Below are 20,705 nucleotides of genomic sequence, written 5' to 3'. Positions count from 1 at the left end.
ACCTTTTCTCTGATCTTATTAAACGACGCTCCATCGTGAGCGTCATTGTTCAGTGTTACTCACGGGTACCCTGCCTTCACCCACACATCAGCAGCCTGATCCCCATTTATGGGCACTAATAGGCTTTTTATGTCTCCTATTGCTTGTGGTACCCTTCTGGTGTGCATCTCAAAAGCATATATCCACTTCCCCGTGCCCGAAGCATCTTTATTAGGTTATTCTTGTCCATCTGTGCCCACGGTACATATTGCGCCCTTCGGGCGCCCTTGTGTATTAGGGGCATTTGCAATTTCAATCTGTTCTTTCCGCTCTTGGTTACACTTCCCTTTTTCCTTGCTACTGCCATCCTGCCAAACCTCTCTCTCAACCTGCCATCCCATAAGCTCCCTACCCTCGGGTCGGTTGAGGCACCTGCTCAGCCTTTCCATCTTCCACGTCCTCAACCTCATCACACTCACTCCACTCATCTTCACCTTCTCATGGGACCTGGCATTCTCATAACCCAAACTGTCTATGTTGCTGTCACGCTGTATGTGTATGGCTTTTATGGGCGCATTGTCTATTCTGAATAAAAAGTCTCCTGGCTTCCACTCATCCGTCCCCAGTAGCACCGGCGCATCTGCCTTTGTTACATCCCATGCCGCTCTTAGTCTGGCTAGTTCTGTTTGTGTCGAGGCCAGTGCTACTTCTAAGTCTCTTGAGATTACATCGACGTGTGCTGTAATTGCTGGAGAGGGACGTATGGGTAAGGGGGTGCTGTCACTGGTGTCAGTACATTTGAACATGTTGACAAATACATTGGGTTTGTGTAACCCACCGTGGAACGGGTTGCTACAGGGTATATTCCCTTGTGCCCTGTCGATGTCTTCCCACCATAATCTGGACCTGCTTCCCCCCACACTCCTCTGTATCCTCAAACATCTTCCAGAGGTTCAAGATTTCCCTCCTGTTTTGTAATTGTTCCCTTTGTATTTTGCCGTCAGAAAGATGGACATGTGTTCTAGCATACTCCTGTCGAAGGAGCCCTGCTCTGGCCATGAGCTGGTCTCAGTCACCCACTGGTTGTGATATTTCATGATCCTGACGCAGTACAGAGGCAGGGCCTTGCACATGTACTATATGGGTGTTTCCTCCCCCATGGTCGCATTTCCAGTGTATTTGCTTAGTTAAGATATGCCTGTGCTGATGTGCCACAGTTATGCAGATGTTGTTACAAACAGAATTCAATTCCCCACCCCCTCTTTACCCATACAAAACTCAAAAAATAATTGCAATTTTTTCTCTCAGCCCCCTGCTCCCCGTTAAAACGTCTCATTTACACAAACCACACTCACACACACACACACACACACACACACACACACACACACACACACACACACACACACAATGCCCCACCTGGGCCTCCTCCCTACACAATAAAAATACAGGAACAAAACAAACTAAAATAATAAATTAAAATAACAATCACTACTATTCCTGAGCTCTCCAACTATATGGATCTCCTATGTATTTCCTCTTTTCCCCCTTTGTTAAACAATGGTTGTGGCACCACCTTCTCCCCTCACTCGGTGAGGTTCCCTATCTTCGAGTTTTCCTTTTCCTTATTATTCTCCTTAAAAATGTAATAAAACCAAAAAATGTTACAGTCCGTAGGCATGCCACACTCCCAATTTAATGTGCTGCATGTTCACACTGTTCATACTTCCTGATACATGTGTCCCCAACTTGTTATCCCTTGAAAGCCTATACTTGTCTGTACATGTTCACCCGAACTCCTCCATTCACGGGGTTCGAACACCAGCCTGCACCTTCCCTTGGTGCTGCACCCCACTCCAAAGAGCAGGCAGGATTCTGCAAAGAGGGCTCCTGCAAGGCCACTTGAAAGTATGCGTTTTCTGGGGCTGTTCGATGTAGGTGGGCGTGGCCCTTCCAGAGACGTCGCCTGGATACCTCTGCAGGTACGGGGGTGCAGGGATCACGTCGGGGTCACCAAATGAAGGCTCATGACAGAAAGAATACAACCAGCTAGGGAAAAAAGTCCAAGAGATTGCTTGCAAAAATAACAAGTTTTAATTCTACAAAAAGTAAAGGTGCAAGCAAAGGACTCTGCTGTTCGAGAACATTATTCAGGAGTCTTTATCAACAGTCCATTATAAGGGAACACAGCGTCATCAATGACATCGTTACATATAGGCGAAACTCGCAAGACTGGTTGGTGAGGCCCTAAGCATGGGCCTGCTCCATAGGGGATGCCAGGCTATGATTTTCTACCGTCTCATCCGCTTGTCTCTTCTCACGTGGGTTCAGATGGGATCATCTCTCCAGGGACTGACGGTCAGACTTTTAACATGTTGTCGTTTCAGGGTTACTAGTGTACAACAATACTACTACTTCATTATGCCATGCACTTGGGAAGCTTAGGTACTGTCACAGGGGGAGGAACATGGTCATGCTGACCCACACATTCGCTGTTCGGTTCATATCTATCGCACTCTACGCAGCCAAGGCTTGTACACTCATGTTGAGCTATCATTTATTCCTCCCTGTACCGCATACAATAAAGGGTGTATTTATGGGATACGGTGAAATGGTTGTGTACATTTAGATCCTTTATTGACATTGGTTTTATTGCTGGTGGTCGGAGGTCACCCACTATCATGGAATGCATGGTTCTTGCACTGGGTCAGCGGTGGGTGCTACTACTCCTGGTGGCCTGGATGGGGGTTGGAGGTTTGCTGTTGGCCTGGCTGTGATGAATTTGCACCGCGAGGAGCCTGGTTCTGTCTCATGGCCTTGAAGGACACATTCCTCTCTGGGATAAGTAATTGCAATAGTTAAGGAACAAAGGGAAGTTTCTATGAGAATTAGCAGCGCAAGTTCATCTGCCCTCAGCGGTTTGGGCCTGTTGAGGTTTATCAGCCGGTCCTAAATTTACTGCACAGCCATGCCGGATTGACTGTCTCCCAGAACTATAAAATGGCGTCACTTTGTATGCGTGCACTTTGCAATATGTCTCTTATTTTTAAAACACGTAAAATAGTTAAAAAAATAGTGAGCGACTCTCCAAAACCATCCTAAAACCCAAGAAACACGGGAGCAGAAGTTGTGGCCCACTTGTTGACAAACCATGAAACATGGGTCTGGGTCAGCAAAGCCAGCATGCATGATACATGCTGGCTTTGGTGACCTAGACATATAAAATACACATATCTAGGAATGCATGTGACTTTGTAGCAGATGTGTGTTAAAATAAGTGAAAATGCACATTAGAAATTAACTTTCCAATCTTTAATTTTCGTAAATGTGGAAACAAGATTTGTGATATCAATGTGTTGAGCAATGTCGCTCTATTGACAAGGTTGCTAACCGAACAAGTTGTTCATGCATCATAGAAGATTGAATATAACTTTTGACCAACTTTATCTTTCAAAGGCTTCTTTCGCCACTTTCCACTGAAACATGCAGGGTTAGAGAATCTGGAGAGCGATGTATGTGTTGAGCATCCTCTTTGCCAAATTATTGTTGTTTACAAATATCAGTACATCTTGTGGTGATGAACTATTTGGAACTCTTCTTGCAATGACTTGTAATCATTGCAAAAATCTGACGCATCAATGTCCTTTGAGTCCCCATGTTGTAAAGCGTTCTCTAGCTTCAGGCAGTGGTCAAAAATTTGATGTGCTACCTCAGTAGTCAAACTGTGTATGTTATAGAGGAAGCCAAACACAGACCTAATGTGTACACCATAACACTTGTACATATAAGGTCATGCCACAGTAATACATGACTACACTGGCTGCACAAAAATGCCACTGTATCCATGTAATAACAGATGCTATGCCATGCCTATTTTATTATAGATGCCCATTTTAAAAAAGTTTTAAAAAAATATAAGGTTATGCCACATTTATAAGTGACTTGATTGACTCTACAAAAATGCTAGCCACATAATACATATGCTGAAGAAAAAGAAAGTGTGCACTTAAGCCCCCTACCCTTGGATGTCAAAGTACACATAATGTGGTTATAAGTTGGCTCACATCCGTGGGGAGGGGCTGATGTGAGCAGTTGATTTTGCTGAGGCAGATGGGCGATGGAGGTCTTGAAAGTAGCAGTGTAGCAGTGTAGTATAATTCCTTCAATGAAGACAGGAGCCTCTGATCTGGTGACGATGTATTTATTTACTTAACCAGCTTTGTGCAGCATGCAGACAACGTGTGTGCATTCATGATAAAGGCCAACGGGCATAAAGTGGCAGAGAGAATGCTGCAGTGATGATCTGAGTCCAAGTCGTGTAAGGAGCGGGCCCCGTAGCAGGAAGGCTATGCAGGATGCACCTTATCGCGTCCTCCGCTCGTCCCGTAATGCGCGCCGTGCGCGCGGGGGCGGAGCTTGATCCAGCCACGAGATCTCGCGAGAGCGCGGGCTCTCGCGATGTCTCTACACATCTCCCTTTTTCAATGCACATCAAACTCATTGTAAAACATAGTCATTATATCTCACCGGTCTTCTGTGTTCCCTTCTGGGACGATCAACAGTCTGGGTGAAATTCTCTTGTTGCTCCTGATCAGGATCTTCACCCAATGGTTCCGGTTCAACTTCTGTTTCACCCCTCTCTCTGTCGTCTCTTTCTGGTTCTCTTTCTTCGCCTGCTCCAAAGTCCCTTTCGGTTTCCGCTGGTGGTCTCTCTGGGGTCTTTGCTCTTCCTCGATTCTTCTGGTATAATGCTACTCTTTCTAGATTCCACGCTCGCCCGTCTTCCGTGCGAATGTGGTTTGCCCCTTTGTGAATCACTTTGATGGGTCGGCTAAACCGAGATCCTGTGCTTTGATCCTTCTTCGGTAACTGGATTTTGACCAAGTCTCCCTCTCCGATGTCTGACGTCTGCTTGGTTCTTCTTCTTCGATCGCTCCATAATTTCATGCGTGCCTTGTCGCTTTCAATTCTCCAGACTACTTCTGCCATGTCCACCGCTTCATCCTCTCGTATTTTCGACAACCATGGTGGGATCAGCGTGGATGCAGTACTCCTCCCTCTCAACATTTTGAACGGGGATATTTGGGTGATCCCATTGGGTGCGAGTCTGTGGGCTGCTATGGCCTCCTTGGTGGTTTTGAGCGGGTCCATGCCCGAAGCTGTCGCCAATTGGATGGCGCCTTTTATGAACCTGTTGGCCCTTTCGACAAGCCCATTTGCTTGTGGGTGATACAGGGCCGCTTTCTTTTGTTTTATGTGGTTTCTTTTTAAGAACTCCTCCATGTCTTTCGAGACTAGTTGCACCCCATTGTCGGTGACTACTTCCTTGGGAAGACTTTCCCTCTGAAAAATTTCTGTAAGTACTTCTATAACGGTTGCCGTGGTTATGTTCGGGACGAACGCGGCCTCCACCCACTTGGATAGGTAGTCAACCAGTACTACACCGTACCGGTGTTCCGGTGCCATTGCTTCCAAAGGTCCTATGAAGTCAATGTCCTATGAAGTTGACCACACCGCTTCTGGAATTTCTGTGGGTATTAGGGGTGCTTGGCGAACCTTGAGTCTCTTGTCACTGTTGAGGCATTCATGGCAACGTTCTATCATGGATCGAATTTCCTGGTCCATGGATGGCCACCAGTAGGCCTCTCTCATTCTGCGACGGGTCATGGTGTTTCCCAAGTGGCCCGCGTGGGCTCTACCTAGGATGATTCTTCTCATTCCTGTGGGAGGAATGATCTGGTCTGACTTCATGATTATTCCCTCCGTTTCCGATAGTTCATCCGCCACCTTCCAGTAGGGTCTCATGCCCTCGGGTAACGCCTTTTCATTTGGCCAACCTTCCTTTGTCCATTTGCGGATCATGGCCATGGTGGGGTCTTTTCCATCTTCCTCTTCCCAATGTCTCTCACTGAGTTCCAGGTACTCTGGCGCTCTCACGTCCATAATCGATGCCACTATGCATTCTCCGTGGAGGAAAGTGGTGGCTTTATCCTTACCCTCCGGCAGTCTCGACATGCAGTCGGCTTGTGAATTTTTCCAGCCTGAAATATGCTGGATCTCAAACGTGTACTCTTGCAGCTTGGCTGCGATGCGTGCCAATCTGGGCGTGGATACTTTCGTGCCCCCCGGGCTAAGCATATGGATCAGGGGCTTATGGTCAGTTACCAACTTGAATTTGGTGCCCCATACATATGTCCTGAAATGTTCCACCGCCCATGCGCAGGCCAACATTTCTTTTTCAATGGTGGAATAGTTCTGTTCCGCCTCTGATAATGCTTTCGATGCAAAGGCCACAACGTGTTCAGTGTCGCCTTTCTTTTGTGTTAGCACTGCTCCCAGCCCATAGGCACTGGCGTCGGTGGTGACAACCGTTTCCCACGCGGGATTAAACGGTTGGAGGCATGGTGCTTCTACAATATGCTGTTTTATCTTCACCATCGCTGTCTTTTGGGGTTCTTGCCACACAAATTCCGAGCCTTTTTTGAGTACATCTCGAAGGGGTGCCGTGGTTTCGGAAAACCTCGGTATGAACTTCGCATAGTACTCAGCCAGCCCCAGAAATGACCTTACTTCCTCTTTGCTGACTGGTTCCGGTGCTATAATGATTGCTTGCATGACATTCTGTTTAGGATTGATCCCTTTTTCTGAAATTTTATATCCTAAGTATTCAACTTCTTTCACTCTGAACAGACATTTCTCATAGCGTAACCGCACCCCAGCTTCTTGTAGCTTGTTTAAGACAATTCTCAACGTGGCGTTGTGCGTCTGTTCATCTTCCGCATACACGAGGATGTCGTCCTGGAAGTACACTACATTTTTAACTTTCTTCAGCAAGACGTCCATCATGCGTTGGAACGCCGACGCTGCCGATGACAACCCGAATGGCATCTTGGTAAATTGGTATGTGCCAAATGGAGTGATGAATGCCGTGAGTGGTTTCGATTCATCATGTAGCTGTATTTGGTGGTATGCATTCCTCATGTCCAGTTTCGAAAATATCCTGGCTTCTTTCATTAACAGAATGAGTTCATTTATGCTTGGAAGGGGGTAGTTATCGGTGATGACTTCCAAGTTTAAGCTGCGTAAGTCTATGCATACCCCGAGTTCCTGTGATTGGGGTTTCTTTATGAGCACGACGGGGCTCAGCCATTCTGATGCTTCGATTTCTTCTATAACGCCCTCCATTTTCATCTTTTCCAGCTGACTTCTAAGGGTAGCCCTTGCCGTGGCTGGTACTGGCCTCACTCGGTGCTTTACAGGGACAGCATTCCTTTTGAGTATTATCTTGTGGAGAAAACCCCTGATGTGCCCCGGCTCCTCAGAGAAAAGTGTAGGGTAGTCGCTTTTGACCACGGGTCCTCTCGTCACCCTGACTGACAGGACTTGTTCTTCAGTGCTGGGATCCAGTCTGATCTTCAGCTTGTCCTGGTCGTTCCACCCTAGCACTGCTGGGCCTTCGTGACTGAAATAGACCCTGGTCGTGGTTTCCCTTCCTTTGAATTCAACTTTGGCTTGGATGTATCCTAGTAGTTCGACTGACGCCCCTCCAAACACCGTAGGTTTGTGCTTCGTTGTGAGCACTTGCACCTTTTCCTTTCCCACCATGTCCTTGTACGTGCGAAGGGGAAGGATCGTTAGATCGGACCCTGAATCTGCCATGACCCTAGTTTCTATTCCATCAATCTTGATCACGCAGTGGGGCTTCTCTCTCCTCGCTCTTGTGCTGTTAACCATGATGACAGTGGGTCTCCCTTCATCTTCGGAGGATGACTCTTTCTCCGGATTGCGATCTGCATTGATGCTGGAGACTTTCTTGTTCCTCCACCGACACACGATGGAGAAATGACCAATGCGTTTGCAAATGGAGCACTCCTTGTCTCTGGCTGGGCACTCCCTGTCAAACGTCAGGTGTTTCGTGCTGGTGCACCTGTGACACTTTAGGGGTTCTTTTCTGTTCCCTCTCCCTTCTTTCGTGTCAGCGGCCAGCCTCTCTTTCCTTGCATGGTAACCCACTGCCTGTATTTCTGCCGAACTCTGGGCCCCAGTGAGCTCCTTACGTCTTCCTGCCGTTTCTTCGACTGCCCTGGCGATCTCAATCGCTTTCTCCAACTGCAGTTCTTTTTTAACAATAAACTTATCTTGGACCTTCCGGCTGTTGGTGTGGACGACCAACATGTCACAAATGAGACTCTCCGCGTTGTTGCCAAAGTTACACAGCGCCGCCAATTCCCTCAGCTTGGTGACGTAATCGTCAACTGGTTCAGATATTTCTTGCTTTCGTGTGTAAAACCGTATTCGGTGGAGCACTGTGTTCTCTTTACTGGCAAACCTTTTTATGATTCTCCTGACAGCCTCCTTAAAAACATCGTCATTGTCGCCAGCCACTGGTATCTGGGTGAGACTCTCGAATATTCTCTGTCCTTCCACTCCCAGGGCATTTAATAGCATTGCCCTGCGCCTCGCCGCTGAAAACCCCGCCCCTCCTAGGGCCTCCACATATGTCGTGAATAGGGGCTGCCATTGTGGCCATGGAATGGCAGGCCTACCTGGAGTTTGGAGAAATGGCGGCGGTGGCGTTGCTCCTTGCATGTTCCTCCGTGGGTTCTGGTGGTGATCCTCGTCGCCAATTTATGTTGTATAATTCCTTCAATGAAGACAGGAGCCTCTGATCTGGTGACGATGTATTTATTTACTTAACCAGCTTTGTGCAGCATGCAGACAACGTGTGTGCATTAATGATAAAGGCCAACGGGCCTAAAGTGGCAGAGAGAATGCTGCAGTGATGATCTGAGTCCAAGTCGTGTAAGGAGCGGGCCCCGTAGCAGGAGGGCTATGCAGGACGCACCTTATCGCGTCCTCCGCTCGTCCCGTAATGCGCGCCGAGCTTGATCCAGCCACGAGATCTCGCGAGAGCGCGGGCTCTCGCGATGTCTCTACAAGCAGCTTTAAAGTTTCACTGCGTTTGTGTAAGTACGTTTTTCTGATTCTGCACATGCACAGTAAAACGTTAATGCTGCCAGTTTCAGGAAACGCTTCCCTCCTCACCTCTCTTCCAATAGCAAGTGCGCGCATCAGCCTCTTCCAAGGGTACATCCAGCTTTAAATTTTGGGGGTGAGAGGTCTAACCATTCAAATGTTTGCATAGGTGTTAGCTTCAGAGAATGTGGAGGTGGGGCAAACTTACTTGTGTGGGGGCATCTAACCCAATGAGACTATTCTGGTGAAGCTTCAGTGTTAAAAGCAGCAAACCCTGCCTGTTACCTCTGAAAGCACCCACTTAAGGGCTGATGTGAGAATGAGGGGTCCCTGTCCCCTCTGTACCCTTCCAATCACTCCCCTGGCATGTAAGTGCTAACCCCACATCACAATTTTGATTGCCTAAAAATGTACGCGTATGAATGCAGGTGCTGACATTGAAATGCTTTGGGATAGTAATTGCCGGGCCTTTGTTAACAGGGAAGCCCAGGCACCGTTTAATGTCCGTTTTCTGTTCTGTCTTGCCACAGCTCTGTAGGTCAGCCAGGTCGAGACAACACAGCCCAAAATGTCAAGTGTGCCCACTTAATCTGTAAACTGTATATAAAAAAGTGGGTCAGGGGTCTATTTTCTTTGGGTTTATACTCATCACCCACCCAATCATTCTTTGCACAAAGACCAGACTGCATATCAACGTATCTGGTATGTATGTGAAAATTGAGGTCCATTTTGCAACTATATTCACTACTAGAGTCACTCATCCAACAACAAATCGGGGTCACAAACAAACTCTGTAAAAAGGTTGCAAATCGAAATGCAAAGATTGTGTCCATCCAGACAGACGTAGATAGACAGGGACATTTCAGAAATTGTATCATCCTGAAAGACTTATGTATGATAGGGAACTGTGGCACTGGAAGGGACACAAAGCCTGTTATGAGGCCATCTTACTCACAAGAACGTGGGGGAATGGCTTATGTTGGTCCGCAAAGGGCTATGGCAGTGCCAGGTCATACTACAGTGCATGTAAGACACCATGTTGTATACGCAGAACAGTCCTCATTAAAAGGTCATGGGGCATTGCTCTGTCCAGTTATGCATATATTTGATCAGTTGTCTGGTATTTTCATTGCACCTCCTTTATGTTCTTATGAGAGATTGTGACACATTTCAAGTGAATGTGGGCCGCGTGGCTAAACCTACATTTGATTGCATAATATAATCATGTCTGCTTTGGTCGGCCCTGCTGTCAATTCTCACCAGAATCAATATGCTTTCTCCATGTTCTGGCGGGCGAACGCGCCAACGAAGATGGCATGGCGGGCGCCGCCCCTTAGTGGGTCTGCCCAGCCGGCCTCCTCCCCCCCACTACTCAAGAAGCAGGTCAGGGGGGCGGGGATGGGGGAGGAACGCACAGCCCGCCCCCGGAAGGGACGGGAGCGCGCGAAACGCAAGAGGCGGGGCAGGAAGCCGAGGGAGAAACAGGCCTCATAAAGGCACGGGTTTGTTCCAGTTACAAACTCATTCTCCCTCGGTTCCCTGCCCCCACCAGATCGTGGATTTTGTTCCGACTCCCTGACAAAGTTGCAGTTGTTGTGGTGTTTTGAGCCAGAGGAAGTTTTCCAGCGTTGGTGAGGCTGGAGAATTCTTGTTCCTGAGGAAGGGTCGTGCAAGCTGGTGGAGGGAGACGAGGACGCGTAGTCATTGCGAATTCAGGTACTAACTTAATTGGGACAGCAAAGGGGGATTGGGCTCGTAGTCGTGTAAGTTTGGAATGCGGCCGGCGGATGCATGAAAGTGAGAGGGCGTGCGCTTCCAAACGAAGCGGGTTCACGGGGCGGGTTCAAACAAGGGGATGTGAGCGTTGCAGGGGAATGGGGGCACAGTTTAGGATGGGGGCGGGAAGCCCCCGCAAAAAAAAAAAAAAAAAATATGGGCACGGGCGGGCTTCGGTTAGGTCCACAATGTCTCTGGATCGGGGGCACGGGAGTTGCGGATACGGGAGTAGGCAAGATGGCCCGCACTCACGAGGGGAAAGGTTAACCATGCCCACGATTGTATTGCATGCTGGTGGGCATTTGAACACGGGACGGAGGCAGCCCGCAGCACTCAGGGTTAACTGGATAAGAGGTGGGCGATGGCGTAGTAAATCAAGAAGCGGCAGAGTCATGGGGCATTTGAGGAATTGGGGTACCCAGCAGTAGAAGGCGGCATGGGGCGTCAAGGCAATAAGAGGATGCTACGGGCTGCAGTTTTCCGTTGGTTTTCTGGGTGTGGTAGTAGGAAGTATGGCTGACGGGTTGGGGGACTCTCGGATCCATAAGGTTAATCTGGCCGACACAACCCCTGGATGGTCGCGGTTACAATGTCTGATTGCGCAAAGGGGGGGAGGTAATTACTTTCCTGTTTCGTGGGCTAGGAAGGCGTTTATTTTCATTCTTTAAATACTACATGTCGGCATGGTAGTCAGGTGCGGTTGGTCTCGTTTGTTACAAGCCGGAAGCACCATCAGTTTGGGCTTTTGGACGCGGTGCGGCATCCGTGCCATGGTGAGAATGTATCACTGTGGGGAAATAAGACAATTATGGGTTTTACAGACAAATTAAATAGTGTCAGTGGCCGCTGCACCACGTGTTTATTTACGGAATGTGCTTGCCCAGTGGTTTCAATGTGTTGATTGCGCAAGGCGGTGGGGGTCGTTGACAGCGCTTGTGGGAAGGTTATTTGTTTACCAGGTATGTCCCACCTTGTCCTACCAGTTGGTTGCCGTGAGTGTTGGGCATTGGTCGCCACAGGTCGACAATTGGCGAACAGTGCTTTCTTTGTTGGGGGAGGGGTCGTGGGTAATGGCGGCGGGCAGATGGGGCTATGCTTCAGGACGTTTAGTGGTGGCGTACTCGATCGGGGCATATTGGAGGGTTATGGGGGTTTTACAACACAATGGTACACAAGGGGTTGACAATTGGGGTGCGGTTTACACAGGGTTAATCTATCAGGGCGTGTGGTATGTACGATGCGGCAGCAGGGCCTCCAATGGTTAATCAGAAAGTTGGTGCTTGGAAAAGGAGCAACGGCTCGCATGCGGGGTGTTGCAGGGTGTTGGGGCCATCAGGTTGTACTCTGGGCGCAGTAGTGTCTTTATTCGGTATGGGATGGCAGCAATTCAGAAGGAACTCAGCTTGCAACAATGCTATGAATGGCATGTTCCGGTAGGGGCGAGGGGGGGCAAGGAGGGGATTGGCTCAGTATCATAATTAAAGGCGCCAGACGGGGGCAGAGGTTGAAAGCACTGTTATGGTTCGAGGTGCCGGCTGACATACGAATTTAAACTCAAGCATAGTTTAATTTTAATTGGGCCCTTATTGTTGGTTCACTTCATACAATTGTACCGTGTACAGAGGTATACTTTTGAACACCACCACCCCAAGTAACGGTGGTGGTGTTCGGGCGAGTGTGCTTTAAAAGAGATTCAGGCTTTGCTTTTTCCCTGGCAGTGAGGAGTTGGGCGTCAAACCCACGGAGATTGTGGGTGGTGGTAATTTCTTTTAATAGGGGTCACGAACGCCACAGTGCACCGACTCTCCTGGTCCACGAGAGGAGGCCGTAAGATGACGCGCAGTGTGTCGAGTTTTCTCGCCCCCCGCTGTAGCTGGGTTTGGGATACGTGGATCTGCTTCGTCCTCCGATAACTTTTAGGAACCGCTTATAATTCCCGTAGCGCATCACCCGTGTCACGCGATGTCGTATCTGCTGCAAGCGGACTGGGCCTTGGACCCATATTTCGTGAATATAATGGCGCCTTTACTTTAATGCAGCGTTTAATGGAGAAAGGATTTGAAAGAAAAAACACGAGGGGGGTTGGGGGGTTCAGCAACAGGAAACTTGAGCCTACAGGTGCCGAGGGGGGCAGCCCGTGACACTGGGTGTTTACTCTTAGACGATCTGTTTTACCAATGGAGAATATTCTGGGTGGGGTTCGGAGGAAACTAATCCAGTGGTCGGTGCGGGGGTGTGGGGTAATTTTAGTTCCGGGAGGAGGGGTGTTTGTTTTGGGGGATGGAGTATCCTACAGGTGGAAGATTTGGGCTGTGCGCCATGGGCGGAATGGATCACGGGGGAGGCCTGTGCTGTGAGACAATGGTGTGTGGGCAGCAAAGGTTGGGCAGGTTGTTAGTCTTAGACGGGGTGTGCGAGCCGTTATTCCCAGGAGTTGAATGTCCCACTGAACCGCTTGCTGTGCTCCCCTCCTCCCGTGGATCTAACGGTACCCCGCTCCATCCCGCTGCTCGCCAGCTGGATGCATATCCACGTCCTCTGTGCTTCTGCCGAAGAACTTCCCCCTCCCCCATCCAACTGTAACTGAAACCTCCTCCTCCACCTCTGTAACAGCAGCAACGCCCTCAATTCAAACACTGAGCACACCCTCTCACCTGCCACTGCCTACCGTTCTCTGCGGCTCCCCCGCAGAGGGACGTGGGCTCGGCCCACGAGAAGCTGGTGCAGATAAGGCTGCGGCGCAGCCCATCCCTAACCCGGGGGCAGGCGGGGATTCCGCCGAGTTTGAAGTGCGCACGGGCGGCACCTCGCTGCCGCCACGCAGGCGGGCGACCGGGATTCAGCCCCCGCACAATGCCGCGGGTTGGGAAAGGGGAATTTTGATATTAAGAACGAACGCGGTGTCTTTTATAGAGATAGAACCACAGAACATTTCAGGATTAGGAGTTCAGGGGCAACATGCTTGCCTTGGAAGCAAAAGGACATGGAGCAACACGGTGCAATCCGTGAGCCTGACCTTAGAAACTTCCGGGTTTTAGCACGTCATTAGCGCACTAAAACAGATATGGCAGCAAGCAGGTTTGCTACATCAGGCAACGCCAAGACAGAATTGGGCTGAGCAAGCAATGGTTAAGGTAGGGTGCGCAAGCTGGATCCCCCTCTCTCTCTTGCAGGGGAGGGGTGCTCTAGCCAGCATAACAAGGAGGGGCAAAGGGGGGTTCAGGGAAGGGGCTGGAAACAGCACAGAGTGGCAGTGGGCTGACATAATGTATAGTTTCGAGTGAGCCGGCTCGGTGGCAGATCAGAAAGTTGCGTGTTCGAATCGCATCGGGGTCAATTGTAAGTAGATGTTAGCACATCCAGCAGTGGCTCAACTGGTACGTGATTGCTCTCGGAATGCGGGGGACCTGAGTTCTAATCCAATGTCCGGAACCTCCGGTGCATGTTTGTTTTCTCTAAATGTACTTTTGTGGCAACGATGCGGCGAGGTCGCCGGGTCGGGTCTTCAATGGGCCAAGGAATGTAGTTAGAGGTTAACCCGTGGTAGTGATTAGGGCCGCCATGCCCTGCAATGCGGAACACGTTAACACAGCTGCTGCTTCTAGAAAGGGAAGCAAGGTTGTTTTTCGGGTTTCTTCTTTGGGCCTTAACTGTCCGGGTATTACATACGGATAAGCCACGGATAGGATGTTTTAAAGTGATGGAGATTGTTTAGAGATACTGCATGAGATTATATGTACCAAGGATCAAACAAGTCATCACAAATGCAGGGTATTGCTAGCAAACGATTGTGCAAAGGGAGAAAAGGTCATATGGTAATGTTTTGTTAACTGGGCGGCGGGACGGGGGCTTTTCAGTCCGGGTTTCAGTCGGAGTTCAGTGTACAGTGAGGAAAGGAGGTAGCACTGGTTTGCAGAGGGTGGCCTTTATGAGGGTGAAGTAAATTAATGTCTCATGACCTATACTAACACAATTTGTCTTTTGTTTTCAAGGTGGCCATGGGTGGGAACATCATAAGGTAAAGGTGGGCCCACAGTTACAAGACGACGGTCCTGGGTACTGAAGGGCAAATGCACTTGCGCATAGTGAGTGAATAATAGGTTTGGGCAATAGGACGCATATGGGTCGGAAGACGAAGAGACACAACAGCCCGAAAACAGGTCAAGTAAAACAGGAAAATCCCAAATGGAGCTGTTAGATATTACAATGGTGCGGAGTACTCAAACAGCTAGGGCAATGGCTGGGCAAAAAGGAGTAAGGTAGGGTGCGCAAGTTGCATCCTTTTTCTCCCGAAGGCAAATAATTGTGGGGGATAGCAGCGCCATGACCAATGTTCCGTGGGCGGAAAATGCTATAACAAAAATATTCAAACTAAGCGCGGCACAGGGCTTGTGGTGAATTACCTGGCATGGAGCTCATTCAGGGGGCGCGTGGCGGTGTAGGGTAAGAAAATGTTATGGCAGGGGGAAGACGAGAGTAAGAGGTGGGGGGACAAAGAGCTTGCAATGCCTTGTGGGTAAGTGTTAAGAATGAACTAAGTTGACCTCCAACCAAAGGAAAGGTACAAAATAATATGCAAAACAGCGCAATTTCTTTATATATGAATTCAACCTTAAACCACTTCCATGGCACTGCTGACGAGTTACTTCACTATGCGGCCAATAGTTTTGACCAGTGTTGGGAGCAAGACCACACGGAGCACCACACATTCGCTTTGAGCCCCCTCACCACGTGCAGAGAATGGCTGGGGATTGGGGTGCTCGGTCAGGCGAAACAGGGAGTAAGGGGGCACAGTACTAAGGGGTACAGAACCAGACACCGGGAATTGGGGGGGGGCAAGGGTGAGAGCACAAACACCACATTCAAGCATGATCTGTAGGGCAAGAGAGTTCTATTAAACCAACCAGTTAAGCATCACAAAGTAACGTGCCGCAAGAGCTAAGTGCGGACTAACGGAGAGGCATCTCCTGAAGGAGGCAGTAGAGAATCCACCCGAATTCACTGGAACTAATTTCAAACCCATTCAAACAAACTACACGTAAGGGCATCGCGTATTGAAGTTAGGGTTGCCCGAAGACGTAGTTTAACAGGGCTCTCTAAACCTTTCTCTACATGAACGAAATTAGGTATTTGCCTACTCCCTCACAGTTACGAACCAACCCGACCTAGGTCTAGGTCCTCAACCCGGCAATGGCAACAAAATGGAATATCCTCAGCCCAACTCGTACACCCGCGGCACCCCCACCCTGCCGGTGCGTTTACTTCAATGCTGCCGCAACGGAGCGAGGGGAGTAAGCGGAAGGGTCGGCTATGGAGCGACCTGTGCAGGCTGGGGGAACTCTCTGCCGCCGGCAACCAGCAGAGAGTCTTGGAGGAGTCACAGGTCAATCCCAGTAGCAAAGTACTGGCAGGCCCATAGGGGAATGCTCAGCCAACAGCTTAGATCTTACGGCGCCCCAAGAGTACTAGGCTCAGGGGAGGCCCTGGGGAAAAAGGGGAGGGACGTAGGGGACTTGGGAGCCATATCCAAGCCCGAAATTGCGGGGGGGAGGAATCAACATAAACTCACAATCAAGGGCATCAAGGGAAGTCGGTCGGGGGGAGCAAGAGGAGACTACGGGGGGCTCAGGTAACGGTGACAAAATAACAGCAAGGGGAAGTCTTCACGGAAGGAGGGGGGTATGAGGGGGAGGGAGGTGGAGGGTCCAAGATAGGGCGGCTAGGCGAATAGAGGGAACAGGGGGGAGGAAGCCAGCCCCAAGGAATAAGGGGGGGCAAGGACCAAAAGCTGGGGGACAGGAGACGGGGTACGGAAGAACAGGGCTGGGAAGTCTGCCTCTGGGGGGAAATGGAGCTAGGATATGGAGGGGCAGAAACGGCAGGGGTGGGGGTTTGGCGGGACCCTAAAAACTGGGGACCTGGTGAGGGGAGGAGTGAGGGAAAGGAAGGAAGGAAAAGGGATAGGGTACACCGAAGAGATATTACGCTGGCAGGGGGGCACTGGGCCAGACTCCACAGGGAGGCCGGGGGGAGAGGGAACTGAGAGGATTTAGGGGCTCGGCAAGACGGAAGGGAGACATGGGGGGCAGCATAGATAGGATAGGGCTTCTGCACAAGCTGCACTTGGGGGACGGAGAGGGGGGACAGAGTAGAGTAGAAAGGACTCAAAATAGACGGGCATCGCAAAGCGATGACCATATAGGCAGGCAGAAAGGTGTGGGTCGGCACTACTGAGCAGCATGACGCAGGCCTGACCGCCAACCTTCACGGCGCTGGGCCGCCTGGCCTCTCTGCTGCTGGAGCCAGCCAGCTGCACCCTGCGGCAGTGAACAGGGCCCAGGGACAGGGTTGGTGCTATCACATGCAAGGCAAGACCGTCAGCATTTTGCTGCTCAAACATTTTGCACGTATAGGCAAGCACCTAACCTTGACTAGTGATAGCACCGCCCTGCTTGTGTGACGTATCAAATTATTTGAAATGATTTCATCTTTATTGTACTTTATGAATGTTTGTGTTGTGTGATGGGTTGCATTACCTTTGCTAGATGAAATTATGGTGGGTGATGAATTTAAGAATTTAATTTAGGATGTAATATGATATGTTGAACTACGTGCCAACTGTTATATTTTGTATCCATTTTATTGTGAATATGTATGTGTAAAGGTTTTTAACTAAGACACATTAAATAAAAAAATCCATTTAAAACTACAGCAGAGGAAATGATACCAAAATGCGTGCTCGATAAAACACGAACCTTAAAACACTTGTTAGAGCAAACGCATTTCAAAGATGTTTTGATAGCCTTTTTGTAACCATGAAAGAAAGAAATTGACCTGGTTAGGGTGTATGCTACTTGGATCTTTAACTTATTTTGACCTTATATCAAAATTGTAATAAGTGCAAACAGCTTGGTAAAAGACAATGTGTCTTCTTGGCTCCTATTGGTTTGCCTCCCGCGCCATACTAAATAAAACAAAAAAGTTCTAAAGATATGTTCTTAAATAGCTCTACTTACCCTTCGTTCATTGACAAATTGCTATTTTTGGCATATCGGCGGAGGTTCAAACATTGGGGGAATGGGGTTACTTTAAAATAACTTGTACTGCTCTGGGGCGTTTAGTGGCCGAATGCCACAGGCCCGGGATGGAGCTGGTGGGCCGCTTTCCGGTGCGAGCAGAGCTGGAGGCTTCTCCGCACTGCAAGGGACTGGCGTAGAGAGCACTGTGGCTGCGGATTTGCAGCACAGGTACCAGCACCAACACTGGCTGTGAGCGCCACCGGAGGGCCCTGTGCTGCCTGCGCCCCAGAGCCGCAGGGTGAAGCTGGACCAGTCTCCTCCCTCGGCCCCTCCCCCCGCATGTGATTCCCCGCTCAGCCCTCCTCTCGCTACACACGCTGCTCTGGCTCCGAGTGGCTCTTGCGCTCTTTCGCCATCCCCGGCTCTAACATGGCTGCCTGTCCTCTTCTATGCACCCTCAGGAGGGGCCTTGGAGTGCGCACACAGCTGCACGCCCATATTAAGGTAAGGGTCATCGCCAGGTCGGTAGTGAAAGGGGCAGGCCACGAAGCGGCAGTTTGTTTTATTTCCGTTAATGTGGTACCAGGTGCTTAACTCGGCGCAGGTGAATCGCATTTAGTGGGTTGGCGGAAACTGACAGTGCTTCCACAGCGAGGGTCGCTTCGGCTCGCAGTTTCCAAAAATATAGTTTCTTGCTACCCGCGCTCAGACACGCTCTGCCACTCACAGGTTTGTGCCAGCTGAAATTGAGCTCCGCTGCGCCCCTTCTGGTGCCGCGCGCAGTTACCCCGCGTCACAAGGTAGCTCAGCTGAGAGGAGTCCCCCGTAGTAGACATTGGGAATCGTGCACCAGCGCCAAGCAGCCCCAGCCTGACCTTGAACCGAACGCACGGTCGCTTGCACCCCTGCCAGTTTTTGCAATTCAGCAGAAGAATAAACATATGCGCGATCTTGGCTCTTCCATTTAGTTTGGCAGAGACTGTACTCCCCGTGGGCTGTTTCGGTTCACTTATCAGTGGCATCGCCGCTCTGACAGGGACTCATTCGCCCTGCAGCCAGGGTTAATGTTTCGTGTGGGGGAGGTAGCCGATGAACCGGTTACCGATGTGTTCATGTCGCGCTGTGGAGTGTGTATGCATCGTGTCCGGCGTGTGTACAGTCGCTTCTTCTGCACTTGCTGAAACCCTCCCCAGAGCAGTGCTAACAACCCATGTGATGTTTGCTGTATGTCCTCCCCTGGTCACTAAACATTGAATGCGTCCTGTGCAAGTACGTGTTTAAAACATCACGCCCCGCTCGGTCATTCCACAGTTTTGGTTTTAGACTGAATGAGTGATGTTCTAGTGATGTAAACGGCGAGATTTTATGAGTGCGTTTCCCCACATCTGATGTGCCTTTAAGAGTCCGCGTCGCGACTTGCCAATTTCCGATGGAACACTTGCCAATCGACCTTGTGACGGCCAGCTTCGGGTTACAGCCCAGTCACACAGTAGCGCCTGCCAAGGATGCTGGAAGGGCAGGGTGGCTGGCTACGGTCTCGCGGCTCTGCGCCGCCTGCCGCTTGTTTACCTTCGCTCGTTTATTCCCCCTGACTTTATAAATGCTTCTCTTGTGCCACAGAGCCGGGCAGTCACCCACATATTCGTTTTTACACACGCATTAGGCACTAAAGGTAGTCTTGAGCATTGGTTGCGAAGTTCACCTTTTGGAAACGTTGTCTTCCGTAGTTAATTTTACAGTAGTTCGACGCAGCTTCTGCGTTAAAAGAAAAACGTTATTAAATTGCATCAAGGTTTAATTGATTGCTCCCCCCGCCCCCGTCATGGTAGGCAAAGTGGTTTGGAGAAGGCCTTCCTGTCACCAGATCCGCCTCCCAATGAGTCTTCCTATTGAAAGCTGATTTGTAGTGGCTTTTGAGAATGCATCCAAGTTTCCTAAACGGCCATCGATATGCTAATTTATGGGTGAACGTTGTGCCCAGGGCTGGAGATTATGCGTGTTAGGTGGTTTCGGGCAGGGTCGCATAGTACGCTTCAGCCTTACACAATGTTATGTCCGTATGCGCACCTACTTTCAAATGCCCCCCCCCCCCGCCCCCTCGAGGGGTAGTCTCAGTGCCTGCATACCGTATATAGCGGGCTGCCTCCATGTGGAGTCTCGCGGCTCTCCCCTGCGGTGCGCGAGGGTGCAATGTTGCAAGGCGCCTTAGTTACTATAAATGCTTTAATTCCTTGTCTGTGTGGGCCACATGTAATCTGAATGAAAAACACGACCTGAGCAGTTTAAGCGGACCTCACTGAAATCCATGTAATTTTTCCCCAGAGTTGTGGTTGTTTTTCTACAAGCAGTCAGAGCCATGCACAATTCTATTCTGACCCTGTGGAAGCAGTCAAAGACATTCCAGATGGAGCGACTCTTCTCGTTGGTGGTAAATATCTCTATATAGCTGGCCACAATGACATGTTTATTTGCGTGGTGGATAATAGGAGGCCATCAGGCCAGTCATGATGTACAAATGGACCTATGTGAAATGGAACGGTCGTTTCCCAAAAATACGGCTGTAGGCAGAGTGTAGTCAGTGCTGAACGTGAGCTCCTTTCACACTACAATGCGCCGCCATCATGATGCCCCTGGAGCGCAAGGTTGGACTCAAGGGCAAGATGTCCTTTTAGTAACTGATTGTTGTTAGATAAGGGGGTGGGGCTACACTCGCAGTGGAGTAACGTTGCTGAAAATGTTGGGGGGCATGTCATCTGAAAAAAAAATGCCCCATACAAATGAATGGGGACAAAATCGTGTGCCATGAAAGTGGGGGATGGGGGACAAACACCCATGCCCCCCCCCCCTAAAATTACGCCAATGTACACTCGCCGCATAACATGAATAAATGGCAAAGACAGGTTTACAGACTGGTATACTGGTATAACGCCCGTAGCTTTAATCGACGTGTTAGTG

The 20,705-nt window shown here is 49.7% G+C and overlaps 1 protein-coding gene across 3 annotated transcripts in view; it reads left to right on the top strand.

The window, feature by feature from the left end:
- The first annotated feature begins 17,854 nt into the window (after window positions 1-17,854).
- The window catches only part of OXCT1 (3-oxoacid CoA-transferase 1), a 1,005,602-nt gene continuing 1,002,751 nt past the window's right edge, over window positions 17,855-20,705 (top strand). For 2 of the 3 annotated variants that reach the window (XM_069627203.1, XM_069627202.1), the window contains exons 1-2: window positions 18,099-18,254; window positions 20,073-20,178. In XM_069627203.1, coding sequence (XP_069483304.1) covers window positions 18,180-18,254; window positions 20,073-20,178 — 181 coding nt within the window. In that variant the 5' untranslated portion in view covers window positions 18,099-18,179. Of the gene's footprint in view, window positions 18,255-20,072; window positions 20,179-20,705 lie in introns of all 3 variants that reach the window. The other variant, XM_069627204.1, reaches the window with a different exon arrangement.

Source organism: Ambystoma mexicanum, chromosome 6p (genome assembly GCF_040938575.1).
Source record: "Ambystoma mexicanum isolate Mex_15411 chromosome 6p, UKY_AmexF1_1, whole genome shotgun sequence".
NCBI classification, from domain to species: domain Eukaryota; kingdom Metazoa; phylum Chordata; class Amphibia; order Caudata; family Ambystomatidae; genus Ambystoma; species Ambystoma mexicanum.
The sequence above is the reverse complement of the archived record's forward strand: the minus strand, read 5'-3'. Positions and strand labels throughout refer to the sequence as shown.